Genomic DNA, 19,892 nt, shown 5'->3' with positions numbered 1-19,892 from the left:
AGGGGACCTAAAGCGTGAGAAGTAATTTGGAATCCAAATGCGTAAAAAATGCCCTGTGAAATCCTAAATGTGCTCTTTAGAATTTGGGCCCCTTTGCGCACCTAGGCTGCAAAAAAGTGTCACACATGTGGTATCGCCGTACTCAGGAGAAGTTGGGCAATGTGTTTTGGGGTGTCTTTTTACATATACCCATGCTGGGTGAGAGAAATATCTCTGTAAAATGACAACTTTGTATAAAAAAATGGGAAAAGTTGACTTTTACTGAGATATTTCTCTCACCCAGCATGGGCATATGTAAAAATACACCCCAAAACACATTGCCCTACTTCTTCTGAGTACGGTGATACCACATGTGTGACACTTTTTTGCAGCCTAGGTGAGCAAAGGGGCCCAAATTCCAAAGAGTATTTTTATGATTTCACAGGGCATTTTTTACGCATTTGGATTCCAGACTTCTTCTCAAGCTTTAGGTCCCCTAAAATGCCAGGGCAGTATAAATACCCCACAAGTGACACCATTTTGGAAAGAAGACACCCCAAGGTATTCCGTGAGGGGTATGGTGAGTTCATGTAAAATTTTATTTTTTGTCACAAGTTAGTGGAATATGAGAATTTGTAAGAAAAAAAAGAAAGAAAAAAAAAACATTTTCCGCTAACTTGTGACAAAAAATAAAAAGTTCTATGAACTCACTATGCCCATCAGCGAATACCTTAGGGTGTCTACTTTCCGAAATGCGGTCATTTGTGGGGTGTTTCTACTGTCTGGGCATTGTAGAACCTCAGGAAACATGACAGGTGCTCAGAAAGCTGCTTCAAAAAGCGGAAATTCACATTTTTGTACCATAGTTTGTAGACGCTATAACTTTTGCGCAAACCAATAAATATACACTTATTGCATTTTTTTTATCAAAGACATGTAGAACAATAAATTTAGAGAGAAATGTATATAGAAATGTAGTTTTATTTGAAAAATTTTACAACTAAAAGTGAAAAATGTCTTTTTTTGCAAAAATTTCGGTCAATTTCGATTAATAACAAAAAAAGTAAAAATGTCAGCAGCAATGAAATACCACCAAATGAAAGCTCTATTAGTGAGAAGGAAAGGAGGTAAAATTAATTTGGGTGGTAAGTTGTATGACCGAGCAATAAACAGTGAAAGTAGTGTAGTGCAGAATTGTAAAAAGTGGTCTGGTTATTAAGGGGGTTTAAGCTAGGGGGGCTGAGGTAGTTAATGAAGCATGCTGGGAGTCATAGTTTCAACACATCTGGCGTGCCAAAGGTTGCTGACCGCTGGTCTATAAAACACTTACCAACATCTGAGTTGGTAAAATCAGGGCATATAAGCCCCACCCTGGGAACACCCCGAATCCAATCGGTAACAACCACCTTTGGGTAGGGTTTGTGTTGGCCCGCCCATGTTCGGGACAGGACAGCGCAAATTTGACGCACCTGGGTTTGGCTCAAAATCACTGATGAAAATCACGGACGTGTGAAAGCAGCTTTAGGGCTCATTCACACAATTGTATCCGTTTTTGTGGAGCGCAAATTGCAGATCCGCAATACAGGGATACCGGCCATGTGCCTTCTGCATTTTGCAGAACGGAACATCCTTCTCCATTATAGAAATGTCTATTCTTGTCCGCAAATGCGGACAAGAATAGGACATGTTCTAACTTTTTTGTGGGACCACAGAACAGACATACAGATATGGACAGTACACGGTGTGCTGTCCGTATATTTTGCGGCCCCACTAAAATGAATGGGTCCACATCCAATCTGCAAAATTGCAAAATGGATGCGATCAGAAATATACGGTCGTGTGAATAGGCCCTACAGCACACACGATTTGGATGATGCCCTGACTTTGCTGTGATGCGTGCCGCACATATTGTCCCTCTTTGCGATTCTCAAAAGTCGGGGCGGTATGACATACATATGTTAGTTATTTAGATAAATAATATCACACACAGAATGCTAAAGTAATCTTGGAAGAATATGGATCTGGCTGTTAATATAATAGTAAAAACAACTCTGGCTAATTCTTTTCACATCAGGATGCTGCTGAGCCGCGCTGTAACCTCATACACAGACCTCCCAGCCGCATGGTGTCGCTATAGAGCTGCACGCAGGTGAACACAGACCTCCCAGCCGCATGGTGTCGCTATAGAGCTGCACGCAGGTGAACACAGACCTCCCAGCCGCATGGTGTCGCTATAGAGCTGCACGCAGGTGAACACAGACCTCCCAGCCGCATGGTGTCGCTATAGAGCTGCACGCAGGTGAACACAGACTCCACTAACTCTCTGCTCCCTGACGGTTTCCGGATCTGGGACGTCACATCCGGTTTGGTTTGTGTTGGTGGAGCGGTGCTTTTTCCTATTCGAGGGCTCGTGGCCATCCGGCAGGATGTCTCAGCGGGAATGGGGCGTTGTGGCGGTAAGTCTCCGGGGGGGGCATGGCGGTTTCTGTGCAGGCTCTGACAGTTTGCATGGCATGCAGCGTGTGTATGCTGGCAGTCCAGTGTGTGCCCGTACTGATGCCAGACTTCTGAATACATCAGAGAGGGCAGGTACCCGCGTGTAACGTGCAGTAGTCACCCAGTGCCAGGAGGAGTGCTGGTTGATGCCCCCATGTGCACCCAGCTGGGGTCATGTGTGATTACACCTGTCACGGGGTGTAGTGTGGCACTGCTAGTATGTGCCAGGGCTGAGCACATCCAGGGCCGGTGCCTCATATTTGGGGTTCTTTTAATATTAAAGGGAGTCTTTCACCTAAAATCACCAATATGAAACACTAACACCAGGATCTCCATTACATTCCCCATATTAGAATGCTACCTTCTATATTGCTGTCCATCGCCGATTTTCTCAGAAAAACACTTCTATACAATATGTTAATTAGCTTCTGAAGGTGCCCAGGGGCGGTGTAAATGCGGCTGTTGCCCAGGCCCCTCGGTGGTTTTCATACGAAACCCCGCCCCTTTCACCCTTCTGGCCCGTCCTAGGTTCTTCTGATTACGTCCTCCTCTTAGTGAGAAATCCAGCGCCTTTTAACAGATTTGCCGCGCCTGCGCACTTCGTTCCCCATTATGCCCGCTAGCACATCCACAATACCCAGTCCCCATAGCTCTCTGTGCTTTTATTGTGTAAAAAAACCGATTTGATACATATGCAAATTAACATAAGAGTCATTTCTAAGGGCTCTTTCACACTTGCGTTGTTCTGTTCCGGCATAGAGTTCCGTCGTCGGGGCTCTATGCCGGAAGAATCCTGGTCAGGATTATCCCCATGCATTCTGAATGGAGAGAAATTCGTTCAGGATGCATCAGGATGTCTTCAGTTCTGGAACGGAACGTTTTTTGGCCGGAGAAAATACTGCAGCATGCTGCGCTTTTTGCTCCGGCCAAAAATCCTGAACACTTGCCGCAAGGTCGGATCCGGAATTAATGCCCATTAAGCTAAACGTCGTTTCGGCGCATTACCGGATCCGACGTTTAGCTTTTTCTGAATGGTTACCATGGCTGCCGGGACGCTAAAGTCCTGGTTGCCATGGTAAAGTGTATTGGGGAGCGGGGAAGCAGTATACTTACCGTCTGTGCGGCTCCCTGGGCGCTCCAGAGTGACGTCAGGGCGCCCCACGCGCATGGATGACGTGATTACATGGACACGTCATCCATGCGCATGGGGCGCTCTGACGTCATTCTGGAGCGCCCCGGGAGCCGCACGGACGGTAAGTATACTGCTCCCCCGCTCGCCACTACTACTATGGCAACCAGGACTTTAATAGCGTCCTGGGTGCCATAGTAACACTGAACGCATTTTGAAGACGGATCCGTCTTCAAATGCTTTCAGTTCACTTGCAGTGTTACGGATCCGGCGGGCACCTCCGGCAAATGGAGTACACGACGCATCCGGACAACGCAAGTGTGAAAGAGGCCTTGTGTGACCAGAGAAGAGTCATGTTTTCAAGCTCTGACTCATCTCAGGTTAATTAGCATATGTATCAAATCGTTTTTTTCCCCACAATAAAAGCACACAGAGCTATGGAGACTGGGTATTGCGGATGTGCTAGCGGCCATCTAACAACCCATGTCCTCAGCTCTATACCCAAAATCCCAGAGACAGGTTCCCTTTAAACATAGTTCTACAAGGTCTAAGGGTCCATTCACACATCCGTTGTTTCTTTCCTGATCTGTTCCGTTTTTTGCGGAACAGATCTGGACCAATTCATTTTCAATGGGTCCTGAAAAAAAATCAGACATTGAGCTGTCCGATTTATTTCAGGACCCATTGAAAATGAATGGGTCCAGATCTGTTCCGCAAAAAAACGGAACAGATCAGGAAAGAAACAACGGACGTGTGAATGGACCCTAACAGGGAGCCCCTTTGAGCATCTGGGGGAGGCCTCAGTTAAAATTCTATCCCTTAAGACAGCTTTCCTTATAGCAATTTCTTCTGCTAGGAGATTAGGGGAAATTCAGGCCTTATCTATCAGACATCCCTATTTAACTATTTTAGACGACAGAATTATTTTTAAACAGGATCTGGGTTTCCTTCCAAAAGTAGTTTCCGACTTCCATAGAAACCAGGAGATAGTGCTTCCTCCTTTCTGTAATGACCTGAAAATTCCAAAAGAAGAGGAATTCCATTCCTTAGATGTCAGGCGTGTGGTACTAAGGTACTTTTAAGTGTCAACCTTCCTGAAACCCTTGGAAAATCTTCTAGTCCAGTTTGGGGGAAAAAATAGAGGGAAAGCTACCTATAAGGCCTCCATTGCTAGGTCGATAAAACTGATGATCTGTGATTGTTACCATGGTCAGAATCTTCCTCGCCCCATTAAGATTAAGGCGCATTCTACCAGGGCAGTCTCCTCATCTTATGCAGAATAAGCGGGTGTGCATCTTTGGAGCAGATCTGCAAAGCTGCGACCTGGTCCAATGTGCATACCTTCATTGAGCATTATAGACTCGACTTGTCAGGATCTTCCGATCTATCCTTTGGTAGGAAGGTCATCCAAGCCATATACTCCCCTCTTAATTGGTGATCTGGTAGGTCTCCTATATCACGTCGTCATGGTGGTGAAATGGGTAAATCTGAATATGGCTTACTCGTAATTCCTTTTCCATGAATCCACCATGACTGCACGGAATTCTCACCCTAAAAAAAATAAAAAATGAACCATATAGTGTTATACTGCTTGAGTTATCGTATTTTCCAAATTACATTAGGCTACTTTCACATTACCTTTTTTTGCGGATCCGTCATGGATCTGCAAACACTTCCGTTACCATAATAAAACCACATGCATCCGTCCTGAACGGATCCGGTTGTATTATGTCTTCTATAGCCATGACGGATCCGTCATGAACACCATTGAAAGTCACCATTGTGTCAGAGAAAACTCTGCACCACATCACGGACCGCAATGGGAGCGCAACCAACGGAACGCATTTTGTTGCATTTCTTTCAGTTCAGTTTTGTCCCCATTGACAATAAATGGGGACAAAACTGAAGTGTTCTCTTCAGCTATTGAGATCCTATAACGGATCTCAATAGCGGAATTGAAAACGCTAATGTGAAAGTAGCTTTAGTATGAAGAAATACAAAAAAACAAACAATTGTTTCACGGACACTATAATAATCTGATAAACACTGAGGTGGGCGGGGGCAATTTAATATTTCTTTGTTTTCCTGCCCCTACAGAAGTCAGGGGAACAGTCTCCTATATTATGCCGTCATGGAAAAGGAATTACCGGTCAGATTTTTCTATCTTCTGAAAATCCAGTTTATTTGGTATGCAAATGAGCCACTTAGGTGCCCAGAGGGGCGTCACTCTTGCAGGAAGGAGCCCAGACACGCTCCCTGCCACAATGTGTCCACCCACCCCTCCTACATCACATTCAAACTATAACTCTGCCCCCCTCCTTTTTCCCGTTCCCAGCATGAAGGGTGGGCTTGGGCACCGCTAGCAGAAGGCATGCCTGGGCTCCTTCCTGCAAGAGTGACGCCCCTCTGGGCACCTTACTGGCTCATTTGCATACCAAATAAACTGGATTTTCAGAAGATAGAAAACATCTATTGCTGGAACAAAGGCACATCTGGAAATAAGGTACTAAGTGCTATTAGGCCATGGCTTTACTTCAATAGCAATTATCCTGGTGACAGATTTCCTTTAAAAGAAATAAATGCCTGAAATAGATCACTGTGTGTAATGAATCTACATGAGTTTCACTTTTTGAATTACTGAAATAAATACTTTTTTTGATCTTCTAATTTATCAAGATGCATCTGTATTAACAGATGGAGCACACGCATGAATATATCACACTCCATGACTGGCGACATATTAATAGATGGTGCGCTCACCATGGAGTGTGTGCTCCGTCTAATTATATAATCTCCACTATAGTGGAATGCTCTGCAGCCCGTGCTCTGTTCCTTTATGTATATTTTAGGATGCGTGTTCATTTTTGGAATTATAGCAATTAGCACTTCGGCTATAGACTTGCTCTCGCGTCAACCCCCCCCCCCCCCCCTGCAAGCCGTCCTCTCAGAATGTACACCCAAGCGCCCCGTGGTTGGAGGTGGGACTGCGAGCATAGGGGTTGTCTCACCTGTATGGCTTCTTGTCTCACATTTGGGAACGTGTTTTACTGTGTCGCGTTTCCTGACTTGTTTTCAGCTGTGATGAATGAGATTTAGTATGACCTGGTATTGCACGTTAAGTCTGCATTGACCAGATAATGATCACGTGATCTTCTCTCTGAGCTGAAGCTAACAGGACATGCGTTCTGCAGGTAGTTTTATTCGGAGGCAAATTCAACTTTATTATCGTTTTCCTTTAATTTTTCTGTATTGCAAATCCCCCTGGGACTCGGTGATCTTTAGAATTGGACCGTTTCTTAGGCTGTTTGTGCCACTTCTCCATAGATAGTCCGGTTCCATAACAGAGTTATTCCCAATTGAGCCTTTCAATAACCCTCATGAGCAGCGACCATGGGTGGGCAGAGTTATGGAAACAGCCGCGCCACACAAACCACATATGGAGGCTGACTTCTCTTTCTAAGGGCTCAGTCGCACATCTGGCTTCTTTCACTGGTTTTCACTGACCATTGGTAGGAGATCCCTTTTCAGTCAAGCAGTACACGTGGTAAGTACATGGACCAAAAAACAGATTTTTCGTTGAATCGGACCTAAGGCCATTTTGTATACAGAAACGTGCAGACAGACTGTTCAGTGACACATGGAACCACAGGGGCTTTGTGTGGCAGTTTATGGTGCATCCCATTACCAGGTTATTCCCCTTTTAGAAGTAGTTCCTCTACAAAAAAGGGCTCCAGACAATGATTAGAGGGGTTCTCCATGCATATAAAATGCCCTGATTGGTGTAAAATAACGACCTTACTGGTCCTCTGCCACTTCCATTTCGATGCTTCGAGGTCTCCTACCGGTGGTGTCTTCTTTTTGGTCCCTCTTCACATGTTTGAAATAAGTGCTCACCCAGTCAGTGACGTGTTGGCGTGGGCTATGAGTTTGGGCGCACGTTCTTCACTGGAGAGGACGCTGTGAGCACATGGAGAAACTTCATAAAGTGACTGTGGCTATGGGACTAGTAGCTTGTCATCACATAGAAGACTTTTATGATTGGTGATCTCATACATTTATTTAATCGTAATTAGACAGCACAATTTGGGATTGGTGCAATGTTCTATATGTCCTGCTGGGATCTAAGAGGGCTTACATTTTTAGGGAGACTCCAGAAAAACCAAGCAGGGTTGGCAAATGGGCAATAGATTGTCCCAGATATAGAGACAGCCATTTTGCCCCCATTAGGTCTCATGTACATGACTGTATCCATTTTGAGGTCTGCAAATCGCGGAACCACAAAATATGGACATCCATGTGCTATCCACATCTCCATGCTGCAGAAGTCAATGGGTCCGCAAAAAAATGTGGATTGCACACGGACCACATCCGTGATTTGCGTACCGCAAAACGGATACAGTCGTGTACTTGAGACCTTATAGTGAAAGCCACAGTGCTCGTAGATATGAAGTACAGAGACGTCAAGTACACTATACTGTGCAGTAGTCCAATATATTGTATATGTCTGTCCTGTAACTACCTCCTGTGCATTCGTCCCAGACCCCACCCACAGCCACTAAGGCTTCACCTTAGCGTTTTTTTGCGGATCCGTCATGGATCTGCAAAAACGCTTCCGTTACAACAATAATACAACCGCATGCATCCGTCATAAACGGATCCGGTTGTATTATGTCTTCTATAGCCATGACGGATCCGTCTTGAACCCCATTGACTTACATTGTGTAACATAGTACATGAAGCTGAAAAAGGACATCTGTCCATCCAGTTCGGCCTGTCATCCTGCAAGTTGATCCAGAGGAAGGCAAAAAAAAAACCTGTGAGGTAGGACGGATCTGTCTTTCTCCACACTACATCATTGACAGAAAAAACGCTGCTTGCAGCGTCATTCTGTCCGCGATAGCGACGCAACGGAACTGAATGTATTCTGGTGCACTCCGTTTCGTTCAGTTCAGTTTTGTCCCTATTGACAATGAATGGGGATAAAACGGAAGCGTTTTTCTCCGCTATTAAGATCCTATGACGGATTTCAATAGCGGAAAGGGAAAAAGCGCAAGTGTGAAAGCAGCCTTACTTTTAAAACTTCTCTGCTTGCACATGCACTTTTTATTTAGACTATTTTCACACTTGCGGCAGTGTGATCCGGCAAGCAGTTCCGATCTGAATGTGACTGAAAGCATTTGTGAGACTCATCCGGATGCGGATCCGTCTCTTCGCTTGTCATGCGGACAGACGGATCCGTCTTGTATCTTTTTTTATTTATTTTTTTTTCACATTTTTACCGGTCTGCGCATACCGGAAGGATGGATCCGGCATTCAGGCAAGTCTTCAGTTTTTTTCGCCTGAGATAAAACCGTAGCATGCTATGGTTTTATCTTTTGCCTGATCAGTCAAAAAGACTGAACTGAAGACATCCTGAACGGATTACTCTCCATTCAGAATGCATGGGGATATACCTGATCAGTTCTTTTCCGGTATAGAGCCCTAGCGATGGAACTCTATGCCGGAAAAGAAAAACGCTAGTGTGAAAGTACCCTTTTTTTTTTTTTTTTTTGGCCTTTGAAAGGGCATGTTTTCTTTTAGGTTAAAGGATAGGTCATTAATATAAGATCAGCAGGGGTGGAACTCCCAGCACCTTGTATTCAAAATGACCTGTGTGCCATCTTATTTACGGCGGTGGCACAGTGTAATTACAACTGCTCGTCCCTTCACTTGGATTGGATGAGAAGTTAGAAAATAAATTGCGTGGCCTCTGCAGGCGAAACAATGCACAGGTCATTGTGAAGAGGAAGTAGCGCTTGCATGAGCGGTATTTCTTCAAACAGTGGATTGGCGGGAGTTTAAACCCCGCCCATCTGATGGCACCGGTCTCTTAGCACTGCACAATCTACAAAGGTCTGGTGTCCTCGCAGCCATTTCTCTACCCCTGGATGTAGTGGTAATTCCTGCAGTCATAGCCTTGAGTGCGTGAATCCAGAGGAAGCAATATTATTACCAGCAGTGGAACAGGAACCACATGGTTGCAAATAGTAGAAACACAATGGAAAGTTCTAGACATGAAATTGGTGGAAAACATGACGGGGAACGCCACAGAGGATTGTTATTGCTCCTACTAATTGGTAACACTTGGACAGGATATTTTTACTTATTTTTTTCAGCATGAAGATGCTTTATTTTTCTTATTCCAGACGACCGTTTCATCCTGTCCCTGTGATTGCGTGTCTCTATTTTCTATCTTGGGTCTGACGTCTTCCCGGCCGGTAGACTCAGTATATGTAGACGACTTGGCCTGTATGGGGATCAGTGAGAATACTGTAACGCTGGTTGTGGTTTATTTAGTCTTTCCTTGCCTTCACCATTCACATAGTAATTCAGATCATGTCCCCTCCTGATGTCTGGGACTGTAGAGGTTCTTGTATGTAGCTGCTAGAAATAATGTAAAGACACACAGCTGTTACTGACATGTGTCAAGTCTATTATGTGCATATAAGTGGTTCATCACTTAAAGGGGTATTCCGGTTGTATTAAGTTATCCCCTGTTTATGGTTCTTCTGCAGAAATGATGTGTTGTGGCTTTTTTAAAGCAGAAGGTCTCCACTCATTTCAGTGGGGGATGTAATCCACAACCAAATCCACACCATTGTTTAAATGCACACCTGCATACAGAGGTCGCAATAATGCCTGGAAGTGCTGGATCGGGCATATTACTGTCAGGAACAGTGCTGAACAGACTCCATTAACTATAAATGGAGTCTGTTCAGTTTCCATTCGGGATGCTGTCGTTTTACCAGACAAAAAAGTCCTGCATATAAGGCTTTTTTGTCTGGTCTTTTTGGCAGAATCTGCAACAGAGGCTCTGAACGGAGCCTTCAACGCCTGACTTCAGGCTCGTGCACACTGTTCCCAATGGAATGGGTCCGTGATCTGTCCGCACCGCAAAAAAATAGAACACAGACAGAAAACCACGGAAGCATTCCATAGTGTTTCCGTGGGGTTCTGTGCCTCCTTTCCGCACCTTCCAGATAGCTGACCCATTCAAGTGAATGGGTCCACATCCATGATGGGGTGCACAAATGGCCGGTGCCTGCATATTGCGGATCCGCTGTTTGCGCACCACAATACAGGTACCGGCCAACAATGGTCATGTGCATGAGCACTTACTACAACTTTTGTACTGCTCCTTGGCTAAAATGCTCTTCAAAAATGGCAAGAAGAGTATTTTTACTCTTCCAGATTTTTTTTTTGTGTGACCTATGTGTGCATATTTTCTTTTCTATATTTCTGCCATGTTTAAAGGCACCTTTATACAGGGAGAGTCACTCGAAAGAGGCCGGGAATATTCTGTAACGCTCACTAGAACGGCACAACTTGTTGTGCTCTTCAATATGTGCAGCTCCGAACAAGGTCCCGCGTCTGAGCGATTAGGTAGGCACTGGACAGCCGTCATAACTTAACCTCTGTTAGCGACTTCTGGGTGCGTACCTTCGTACCTCTTCACTCAGTCACTCGACTTCTCATCGGCATGGTGGTGTTCAGTACTGAGCACCGCGTCTTCATGTTGCCATGTGTACCTGAACATTTGTGAACAGTTCGTGAATCAAGTGGATGATTGTGAGTTAACGGAAGGTCACTTCCAGCAAGATGGAGCAATGTGTCACACATCGGCAGGGAGCGCGGCAGAGATTTCGAAGGGGCTTTGGCCAACACGGTCTCCAGATCTGACCCCACCAGCCACTTGCAGCCGTACCCTAAAGAAACGTGAGAAAAACCACATGTACTCTGCTGCACTATTCTTCTACCGTTATTTTCCGAAAGAGCAAAATTGGATGCATTCTAGATATTAGGATGAGCCAGCCACTGCTGTGGAAACTCCCACGTGTGTCTGAATTAGCGATCACCCGTCATTTATAAAATGGCGCAAGTGATGATTTATATTGAGATTGGGATCTATTAGTGCTGTGTGCTGAGCCACACTGCTAATGATTCATCTGCTCTGTGTGGCCGCGCTGTTCATACTGCTGGTACTGTGCAGAATGTAATTACCCTCTTAGTATTCTGTACCTGCCAGCACACCAGCTGAATAGTACAGGCCTGCAGGAAAATACTCAGCGTAATTCCATGAGCTGTTTTTTCTTCTTCTTAAGTGTCAAAATTATAATTTTTTAAATTATATTTAAAGGTAACCTGTCCAGGAGATTTATAGACAGCGTGAAATACCGACAGGCTCCTTGTAATAAACAACAGAGTTTTTTTTTTTTACTATTTTTCAAAAAGCGCCTGAACAGCGAGAGGTGCCCTCCAGCTCCTCCTTGCTCAGACCTGCTTGACTGGCCGATTTCTTCCTGTTTGTGTTTAGGGGACACCTGTCAATTAAGCTGGGTGGAGGGGGTTCCGCCCAGCGGACACTTCTCCCCACGTCTGACTCTTTTTGAAACTATGGGAGATTTTATCATGATTTTTAGGGATATTGCTAGTAGGGGGCGGACGATATGGGCTAAAATCTATATTGCGATATAATTTTAACCATGTGCGATATTCGATATATAATTGCAATATATTCTATATTTCGGGCGGGTTAAACTTTTTTTTAAAACTTTTTATTTAATAACTATTAGCCGCCTTAGGGGCTAGAAACCTTGTCCTATTCACCCTAATACAGCTCTATTAGGGCGAATAGGACTTCACACTCTCCCTGCTGCCCTGTACATAGTGCACACAGCAGCAGCGAGCTGACTATGGCAGCCAGGGCTTTAGTAGTGTCCTGGCTGCCATGGTAACCGATCGGAGCTGCCACCCTGGAGCCACTGTCACCAATGATTTAATCGTGTGGAGGGGGGGTGGGGCCGCAATTAATATAATACTTAGAAGAGGGGGAGTAGAAGGGAGGGGCTGTGGCCACTGCGCCACCAATGAATATAGTTAATATGCCTGAATACAAACGTAGCCTGCATGTGCCGGCCATATGCCAGGTATGGGATATGGACGGCACATGCAGGCTACGTTTGTATTCAGGCATATTAACTATATTCATTGGTGGTGCAGTGGCCACAGTCCCTCTCCTCCTCCTCCTCTCTGTTCTCATTGGTGGCCACAGTCCCTCCCCTCCTCCTAGTCTGTTCACATTGGTGGTCAGCTGCAGCCGCACACAGTGGGGAGGGAGGGACTCCCTCCTACTCCACTGTGTCGGCTCTGGAGAACATGGTGCGTGCCATGTTCTACCGCGATATAAACAAAATCTCTATCGTTGGCCAAATTTATATAGTTTATATTGCATATCGCCCACGCCTAATTGCTAGTTTTCTGGTGTGCATATGTTTGTGCAAAATTTGAGACTTTTTTTCAATTTGATGCCAGACTCACTACTTAAAAAATAAAGTTGGTCGAATGGGATTAAATTATAGCTGAAATCTAGGCCAGCCCATAGCCTGGAACACAGACTGCCGGAAGATGACTAAATTTATTAAGCGGCCTGCACCTCCTTAATAAATTCGGAACATCTTTCACCAGCACACTTCTTGTTAAACATTAATGTTAAAAAAAAAAAAAATCCCACAAAGGGCTCTTTCACATGAGCGTGTCCCTTGCGTGAATCATGCTCCGTGTGAGAGAGGGATCGTTCGTTGTGGACTAACAGAAGCGCACGACATTATCATAATTGATAATACTGTGTGCCTCTGCCTGACCTTTCTGTAACGGAATCATACTGACATAAAGCTGTGTGTCTCTGACATAAAACTGTCAGTATGATTCTGTTACAGGAAGGTCAGGCAGAGTCACACACCATTATCAATCATGATAATGTTGTGCGCTTCTGTAGTCTAGAATGCACAATCCCCCTCACATGGAGCGTCATTCCCGCCAGGTACACGCTTGTGTGAAAGAACCCTAAAGCTGGCGAAACGTGTCACAGGACCAGCCAACCATCTAATGTGTAAGGAGGTTTTTTGTTCTCGTGGGAGTTAAGCCACTTCCAGAGGTATCTGGCTACAAGTTATTCTCCACATTCAGAAGACATCCAGGCTCAGATGGTCATAGCCGAGAGCTATCTAGAGTGCATGGCTAGCTTTTCTTTTTTTGCAGAGAGGGAGCTTGTTGCCATTTCCTGCTTTGCATGTGTTCCAGGCAGTCAATATTAATCGATATCTGGTCATGGTCCCACTCCCCGTATCACCATTGACCAGTTGTTTGAAGAAGCTACTGTGGTCCTGTGAATGGGACTGAGCTACAGATAGGTCATGGTGCATCAGCTTCTTCAAGCAGCAGATGAGGTAAGGGTTCTAGGAGTTGGACCCAACTGATCAGATATTGATTACCTATTATGAGGGTAGGCCATCAATATCCAAATCCTGGAAAATACCTTTAATCTTTTAATTGAAACAGTGATTCACTGGCTACAAGGTGGGAATTGTCAAGCAGAATAATGTACAGATCCAACATGTATACATACCTGCTTTAAAGGCCAGAACAAAGGCTGGAGGAGTGATCATCCAGCACTCTTTTAATGTAATATTACAAGGAACATGGATGCTTTAATTTTAATCACTGTCTAAAGTTCCAAAATCAGTTTTATCACAAAATCTGACCAGATATTTCTTCACTCCTCATGCACGCTGCTCTTCATTGAACTCAAGTCTGTATGCACCATTACCCTTGTGTAGAGACTAGAATAACGGCAAAATGATTCTACATATACAAAAAAGGTCAGCTCATCGCCATGTGCATAGTCAAACCGTCCAGTGCACCGAGGGGCTTCAGGCAGGTTCCTGGATAAATGAAAACATAATGGTGCTCATTCACTAGCAGATGGCATCACCATGGGGTTCTGTCATGCTACGGTTTTATTTCCGGCCAAAAATCCAGAACACTTGCCGGAATGCCGGATCCGTCATTTTTTTTTACATAGGAATGCATTAGTGCCGGATCCGGCTTTCAAGTTTGTTTGGACTTCTTTGTTCACATCGCTTTTCAGCAGTCACCTGACTGGTATCGCTGCAGACTGTGGTTGAGGTTGAGATTTTTTTTTTTATGTTTCGGATTGTCTAAGCATTTTTCCTGCTTTCATGATTCACATGGAGTTTTGAGCTGTTGCCTTTATAGCACTTGTGCATATTTCAAGGTTTAAAATGGTTGTATCGCAGGCCATGGGGGTTTGTACCAGTGTTCTTCGGCTTCTTTGTGTAGCAGATGTATAAACTCACTGGAAAAGCACTTCTTAGGCCCCTTTCACAAGACAGTATTTTTAGTCCGCATCCCATCCGCGGTTTTTGCAGATAGCATGCGGACCTATTCACTTGGGGCCGCAAAAAATGCAGACAGCACGCTGTGTCTTGTCCATTTCCATATGTCCATTCCGTAGCCCGCTCACAATGGATCTGCCAGCAATATGGATGTCATCCGTATTTTTGGTGGATCCGCTTTTTCCAGACCGCAAAATACATACGGTCCTGTGAATGCACCCTAACTGGATTTCTGCTACAGATTTGTCATTTGAATGTGAATATGCCCTGACAAAGGCATTCAAGGCATCTCACCTGAAATGATGAATGTACTGGAGACCATAGGAGTCAGCCGACCACTATAGAAGCCATGGACTCCAGCCCTGCGTTTTATTACATAGTTTTTCAGAAAGTTGCCCATTACTTACATATTCCTATCTTTCTTTTTGTAGGATGTGCAGAAACACTCTGTCCACACCCTGGTGTTTAGATCTTTGAAGAGGACTCATGACATGTTTGTGGCCGACAATGCCAAGCCAATCCCTATAGATGACAAGAGGTAAGATAAATGCCTCGTATCGGCGTTTCCTCCGTGCCAGTCAATGGAGCCCGTCAATCTGTTTAATGGCTTTTAAGTAAATATCCAGTGAGATGGAGGTGGCGATCCATAGCTGCGGCAGAATAGATGACTGTGCCAGGGGAGCAGCTGAAGGGATTCACAATTAAGGCCCTTCTCATTGAGTTTGAAGGCCTCAAACAGCATGTGGAGAATTCAATTACCCGTCTCCTGCTCCTCTGAAGTTCCAGCACGATAAATAATGCAGAGAAATAAACTGGTTATCATTGGAACCTGCTGCTCGGCTCAGAGGGAAGGCTTTCCATGATTATTTCAGCACATTACATCTGGTGCTCTGAAGAAGCGTTATCTGCATATCTGTACAGGGCTAAAGGAGGTTTGTGTGTTACCCTCAACCCTGACTGCCCCTCACTCATCTGTTGTAGTGACCACTTGTATTCCCTATGAAACAATGGAGCATCTCTTCTTATGACTCTGCATGGTAGTGGCGCCTTGTTATTCCTCCTGGAAATGTATGAATGGGGTGGGGGGTGTTCCTACACACAGTGCTGTGATATTGTCCAATCAGAGTTGACAGTGCCACACTCTGTAAGGACACGCCCCATTGACAAGGAAAACGGTAGCAACCAGTTTCTCGGGAGAATAACAGAGGAACAGCACAACACAGAGTTATTGGATCAGAATTGGTTCATGGGGAATAAAAGTATGTAGTGAAATGGAAATGTCTAGAGTGGTGACGGGTCCTCTTAGGTGCTCTTGTCATACATTTCTCAGTCATCACATGTGGCGTTGTGAGACTGTGTCCTGTGCAGCAGCATTTAAATGAGGCCCATTTCAAACTCCGAACCACTGCAAGGGAGGACAGAGGCGATTGGTGGGCAGTAATCTTGCATCATCTCCAGGAACCAGGATGCAGCCTAGAGGAGGTCCCGTGATAGCTGTAGTGAATCACCGCCTTCAATGGTCACGTGTGCATGAACGGCATGCGACAGAGGAGGCCAGTGATTAACTGCAGCCGTCATGGGAATGATGCACAGTGACCACTGCAGGCCCAGGAGGGACTGAGCAAAGGCATCCGACATTTGTTTGGTAAGGATTTTTTTCTTATTTTAATCAGCTCCCTGCCAAAAAAAAAAAAGAAGGTTGAGTTCACACTTCAGTTATTTCCATCAGTTATTGTGAGCCAAAACCAGATCTGGGTCAAAAACACAGAATCCGCGTATATATTTCTATTACACCTGATCTCTGTGGAGGCTTCACTACAGGTTTTGGCTCACAAAAACTGATGGGAATAACTGGCCATACTGAAGTGTAAACTCACCGTAACCTATGTTTTGTTAGCAAAAGTGCTTTACATTATCCTATGCAGAAGTACAGTGCCTCTCCTGACTAACTGCCTAATGGTATCAAATGGTGTAGGTCCCTGCCTTCCTGAGATCCCCTTTCGTGCTAGGTGGGATGTGTTCTGTTCATTGCCTAGGAATTTTTAATAAATATATATATATACTATGCTATTATTTTCTGTTAATTTTTATTTTTTATTTTCTCTTTATATGTAAGTTGAGGCAGCCCAGCAAAGTCGCACAGGTGTGCTCTCCTCCTGTTTCATTCTGAGCTACTGGGGAATGTATAGAAATGTGGATATGTGCAGAATAATTCACGTTAGTTGTATTTCTTTCCTTGTAGCCACAAGCTGAAGATGTGTGTGAAGTTACGCACTGAATATGGACCTGTGTTACACATGCCTACTGTTAGAGAAAATCGTGACAAGGGACCCTTGGGGGATCCATATGAACTTTACCCTAGTATTCAAGGTTTGCACAAGTGAAGATTTGCATTCTTCATGTAATACTATAAGTAATACGGCCTTTCTAAAGGTGGATTTACACAGCCCGCTTGTCGAGCCGATTATTGGGGAAGAACCCTGATATGAACTCTTGTTCCTGATAATCTGCTCAGATGACCCAATGAACGAGCGTGCAGACATCTAAATCATTATTTCTGGGCAACAAAGACTCTGTATGGGAGTTGGCAAAAACAGTAGGCATCGCTCATGCCCGTACAGTTGAAGGTGATTACTGCATGTAAATGCTGCACTTCACCTCCACTAATAGGCAGGCAGTTTTCGAGAAGGAACGCTTCATTCAGGGCAATCGCCTGCTTCCTCAGGACATGTAAAGCCACCTTAAGGCCTAGTTCACCACACGTGATTCTCATCAGTGAGCCAAACCAGACGTGGAGCCTACACAGGGATAAGGCATTATAGAAAGATTTGCTCCTATTCCGTGTTTTTGATCCACACCTGATTTTGGCTCACAATTACTGATGGAAATCACTGAAGTGTGAACACTCACTAAGGCCTCATGCACACGGCCGTTGTTTTGGTCCGCATCTGAGCTGCAGTTTTTGCGGCTCGGATGCGGACCCATTCACTTCAATGGGGCCGCAAAAGATGCCGACAGCACTCCGTGTTGTGTGCTGTCCGCATCCGTTGCTCTGTTCCGTGGTCGCCCCCAAAACTATAACCTGTCCTATTCTTGTCTGCGCTTTGCGGACAAGAATAGGCAGTTATTAAAGGCTGCCCGAGCCGTTCCGCAATTTGCGGACCGCAAAACACACAACGGTCGTGTGCATGTAGCCTAAGAGTGAAGAATATCCCCCCCCCCCCCCAAGTAAATGAAAGTTACTAGTTGCCCATTATACCACACTGTAGTCTTCCACTGGTTTTATCCTCCTGAGACATCAAATGATTGCAACAAAAAAAAAGCAGATTGTTGATTGAGGACACACAGGTCCTAATGTGCAGATTATGACTGGCTGTCGGTGGAGAAGCGATACCTCATGGCTGTTCTTCCCTCCGATCTCCCACAGAAATATACCGGCTTTGTAGGAGGTGTTATTAGTGTAGTCCTGCAGACATTGCTGGTCCCCGTTTTCTAGAATGACCACTTTACTGCAGAGGTCTGTGCAATGTTGCTGTTTTTATAATCGAGTCTAACTTCTCTGGTATAAGTCCTATGTTTATGTCCACAAGCACTGACCAATATGAGCCTGGTTCCTGTCCTATATTTCTACCACAAAATGTTAAGACTTTTGCTAATAATTATCTAATATATGTTTGCTAATATATTTATGTTTTATTAGGTCTTGAATCTGAATACATGGTAACCGGAACACACCCATACCCTTCAGGACCAGGTATTTCAGCTTATTCATTTGTGTTATATTCAGAAATACTAATGAAATATTTTATGCACTTATATAGCGCTACTGTATTCCGCAGCGCTTTACAGACATTGGCATCATGATGTCCCCAGTGGGGCTCACAATCTAAGGTTCCTATCAGTATGTCTTTGGAGTGTGGGAGAAAACCGGAGGAAACCTACCCAAACACGGGGAGAACATACAAACTCCATGCAGCTGGTGTCCTTGGTCGGATTCAAACCCAGGACCAGTGCTGCAAGGCACCAGTGCTAACCACTGAGCCATTTATGCAACTATTTTCGTGTCCTTTATGAAATTAATGTATGTTAAAGACCCTCCCTCCACTGTATACGCCAGAACAAAGAGCTACTATGGAAGACTCTGATGGACTCAGCCCCTTCCTTTCCACATCATATCCAACTGACACAGGACTTGGGATCATTAAAAGAGTCCCCTGTGGTTCTACTGTTCGCCGGAACTGGTGATACAGGACATCAACTGTACTTTAAAAGTATGTTATAGAGCAGGAGGAGCTAAGCAGATTTATATACAGCTTTTTTTATGCATTTAAATCTCTGCTCTGTCTGAGCTTAAAACGGTCAAAAAAAGCAGAGAAATAAATATATAAATTTATGAGTTTTACTGAATCTTTTCCAACAAAACTATATATGAATCTGCTCAGCTCCTCCTGCTCTGTGACATACAGCTTGTAAATTGCACTGCATTTTGTGGTGACAGGCTCTCTTTAAAGGGGTTCTGCAGTTTGTTTTAACTGATCTATCATCAGGATCTGATCAGCGGGAGTCTGACACCCGGGACCCCCGCCGATTGGCTGTTTGAGAAAGCAGCGGCGCTTCAGCAGCGCCGCGGCCTTCTCACTGTTTACCGCTGGCCCAGTGACGTCACGACTAGTATTAAGAAAAATAGTGGAGGGGGGGTGAGTTTAGTGGTGAACAGTGGATGGTGTTGTCCTGCTCACCTTATCTGGAGCTTCTAATGTTGAAATGTCACCCCTTCTGTTCTAGTCAGTGCTGTCTACATCACACCGCAGGCTAACAGAGACGACGCTTTATATGAGGCCCTCTGACAACACTGATTCTGCACACGTTGTAGCTGGAGATTTTAATAGCGACAGTCTCAAACTTGTAAAGCTGAATCTTTACCAGCACATAACATGCCCTTCCAGAGGCAACTGGACATTGGATCATTGGTAGACCCCCATTTAGAGATGGCTAGACAGCACCACTGGGCCAATCTGATCATGCTGCTATTTTTCTTATGCCCAAACATGAAG

The 19,892-nt window shown here is 44.7% G+C and overlaps 1 protein-coding gene and 1 non-coding gene across 2 annotated transcripts in view; both read left to right on the top strand.

Moving 5' to 3' along the window:
* The first annotated feature begins 2,304 nt into the window (after nt 1-2,304).
* The window catches only part of PLRG1 (pleiotropic regulator 1), a 42,100-nt gene continuing 24,512 nt past the window's right edge, over nt 2,305-19,892 (top strand). Inside the window, exons 1-4 of the mRNA XM_040418562.1 lie at nt 2,305-2,435; nt 15,270-15,376; nt 17,081-17,208; nt 18,539-18,592. Coding sequence (XP_040274496.1) covers nt 2,406-2,435; nt 15,270-15,376; nt 17,081-17,208; nt 18,539-18,592 — 319 coding nt within the window. The 5' untranslated portion in view covers nt 2,305-2,405. The remainder of the gene's footprint in view (nt 2,436-15,269; nt 15,377-17,080; nt 17,209-18,538; nt 18,593-19,892) is intronic.
* On the top strand, nt 6,679-6,769 carry LOC120992647. Its single transcript, XR_005777045.1, has one exon. It is a non-coding gene; the product is annotated as a Z30 small nucleolar RNA (small nucleolar RNA).

This window comes from Bufo bufo, chromosome 2, assembly GCF_905171765.1.
Source record: "Bufo bufo chromosome 2, aBufBuf1.1, whole genome shotgun sequence".
NCBI classification, from domain to species: domain Eukaryota; kingdom Metazoa; phylum Chordata; class Amphibia; order Anura; family Bufonidae; genus Bufo; species Bufo bufo.
This window is presented reverse-complemented; position numbering and strand designations above follow the sequence as displayed.